The sequence below is a fragment of the Bubalus kerabau genome, chromosome 15, assembly GCF_029407905.1.
Source record: "Bubalus kerabau isolate K-KA32 ecotype Philippines breed swamp buffalo chromosome 15, PCC_UOA_SB_1v2, whole genome shotgun sequence".
Lineage (NCBI taxonomy): Eukaryota > Metazoa > Chordata > Mammalia > Artiodactyla > Bovidae > Bubalus > Bubalus kerabau.
This window is the reverse complement of record NC_073638.1, coordinates 48075470-48078150: the sequence shown is the minus strand read 5'-3', so window position 1 is coordinate 48078150 and position 2681 is coordinate 48075470. Positions and strand designations below refer to the sequence as shown.

At 40.0% G+C, this 2681-nt stretch overlaps 1 protein-coding gene across 1 annotated transcript; it reads right to left on the bottom strand.

Annotated features, from left to right (window-relative positions):
• Positions 1-746: 746 nt before the first annotated feature.
• Positions 747-1688, bottom strand: LOC129628175 (olfactory receptor 52H1-like). The gene has a single exon (XM_055547606.1). The coding sequence runs from the start codon at positions 1686-1688 to the stop codon at positions 747-749; it is 942 nt and encodes a 313-aa protein (XP_055403581.1).
• Between the last annotated feature and the right edge of the window lie 993 nt (positions 1689-2681).

Sequence of the window (2681 nt, the reverse complement as noted above, 5' to 3'; positions counted from 1 at the left end):
CTTCCTCTGTATATTTCTTCTTAGAAGCCTTTACCTTCTCCATCTTGTTGGGCTTTCTCAAGATTGAGTGAAAAATGAGCTTTGCCTTTCAACATTGCCTTCTTCCTTCCTTTGTTCAAAATAAACATCTGCAATCTCATTTTAATAATTTCATGATTATTTGTCATCTTTTCTTTTTTATTTATTTTTAACTGAAAGATAATTACTTTACAATATTGTGTTGGTTTCTGCCATACATCAGCATGAATTAGCCACAGGTTTGCATATGTCCCCTCCCTCTTGAACATCCCTTGTCACTTTTTTATTGATAAACATTGTTTATGTACTAAATACATGCCAGGACCTATACTTGATGTCATTCACAAATGGATTGTAGTAGCCAAACTGAAAGTCTAGGACCTCACAGAGTCATTAAGGTAGAAATTTCTTGCCCTATTATGACATAGAAATTACCATGATGTATAAACCTGGAAAAATTTTCAGATTCCTTAGAAATATCTTTATAAAGAAAAAAAGATACTGATCATTTTATTTATTTAATTTAAAGTTTTGTATCACATTAGAGCACTCAAAAGAAATTGCTATTTTTTAGTTTCCAGAAACAATATTTAATATATACTATATATTATTTCTTAGACTAAAACTTTAATTTTTTGCAATTGAAATGACTGGGAAAACTTCTGTCAAAAATAATAAAAAAAAAAACAAAACCACAGCCCCCTGCCCTCCTAGATTTCAAGCACGTATCAATAGGACCTCATAGGAAAGAGCAGAAAAATGACTTTGTCTCGGATCTTCTTAGTCTTTACTCCATAGACGATAGGGTTGAGGGCAGGTGGGATGATAACATAGAGGTTGGCAAACACAATGTGAAAGGTCCGAGGGACATTGTGTCCAAAGCGATGTGCAAGGATGGAGAAGAATGCTGGTATATAGAACATGAGGATGACACAGACATGGGAACCACAGGTGCCCAGGGCCTTCTGGCGAGCATCCTGAGAAGGGAGGTGAAATACAGCACAGAGGATAAGGATGTAGGAGACAACAATTAGAATCACATCTGAGATGACAGCCATGAGGAGAACACAAAACCCATACCAGATATTGATGGAGATGTCAGCACAGGCTAGTCGGGCAATACCAATGTGCTCACAGTATGTGTGAGGGACGTTATGTGTCCTGCAGAAGGGTAGACGATTTACAATGAAAACACATGGGAAAATAACACAGAAGCTTCTGAAGGAGATTCCCACAGCAATTTTGACAATGGTTCTGGGAGTCAGAATAGTGTTGTATCTCAAGGGTGAACAGATGGCCACATAGCGGTCAAATGCCATGGCCATCAGTATAGATGAGTCTAAAACAAAGCTGAAGTGCAGAAAGAATAATTGTGTGAGACAACCAGGAAAACTGATTCTCTGGGGACCAAACCAGAAGATGCTCAGAGTTTTTGGGACACAGGTAGTAGACAGTATAAGATCAGTAACAGCCAGCATGGAAAGGAAAAAGAACATGGGTGCATGAAGACTGTGCTCCGTTGCCATGAGAAGGATACTATTGCCCACAATGGCCACAAAATAGATGAGGCAAAAGGGGATGCTGATCCAGACCTGGTACTGCTCAAGTCCAGGAATACCCAAAAGGGTGAAGGCACCTGTGTTGTAGCCAGTCAGATTGTACCTTGTCATGGAGATCTGATGAATAGCTTCTGTGTCCTAAAACAAATTGTATGGAATGAACATTTTTAAAAAATCATATGGTAATTCTTCTTGCACCATTTTCTTAGGGTCAGCTCTTCTCTTTCTTATTGCCAAGAAAGAACCTCCCTTTTCTATTAAGACAATGCTCATCTCCTCTAGAAAGATGCTAAAGAACCAGTACTCCTGGTTATAATAACCAAGGCTCTCCAAGATATTCTTCAACATGCATAAAATGTTATTTCCATTTTAATGACTCAGTTTTCTCTGGGTCAATGTAATGTGTTGCTGTATAGAGAAAAACGACCTTACCACACACATGCTAAGAGAGAGAAGGAAAATTTGAAAAGTAGGGGCATAATTGGGAAAATAAGACTTGTCCCATGGGCCAGATTCTTATCTTCCTCATTTTAAAAATAAAAACTAAAGCTCTGAGAGCTGTCTTACCAAAGATCTTATTTTTACTAACTTGCAGAGCCAAGCACATTAGAGTCCACAGACAGCAGTGTTTTTTTGCTGCTGTCCCACTCCAGGTGACTTCCTCCATACCCTGTTAGACAAGGAGAATTGAGAGGAGGCAGGAGGTATAGAGAAGTGTGTAAGTAAAGACAAAAACTGGAGCTGTAGCTTGTCACACCAACCTTATTGTAGTTGCAATGATTTCCCTGACACAAGAAAGTCTTGGGATTTGCAGACCATAATGTTCTCTGAGGCTGTGTTGTTTGATGCCTCACCTTGGATTCTAATGTAATAGCGGTTGCAGCTCACCCTCCAGCCCACTCTTAGGACTTAGTGAAGTGAGTGAAAGTACCTCAGTCATGTCCGACTCTTGGCGGCCCCATGGACTACACAGTCCATGGAATACTGGAGTGGGTAGCCTTCCCCTTCTCCAGGGGATCTTCCCAACTCAGGGATCAAACCCAGGTCTTCCTCATTGCGGTGGATTCTGTACCAGCTGAGCCACAAGGAAAGTCCAGGATTCCA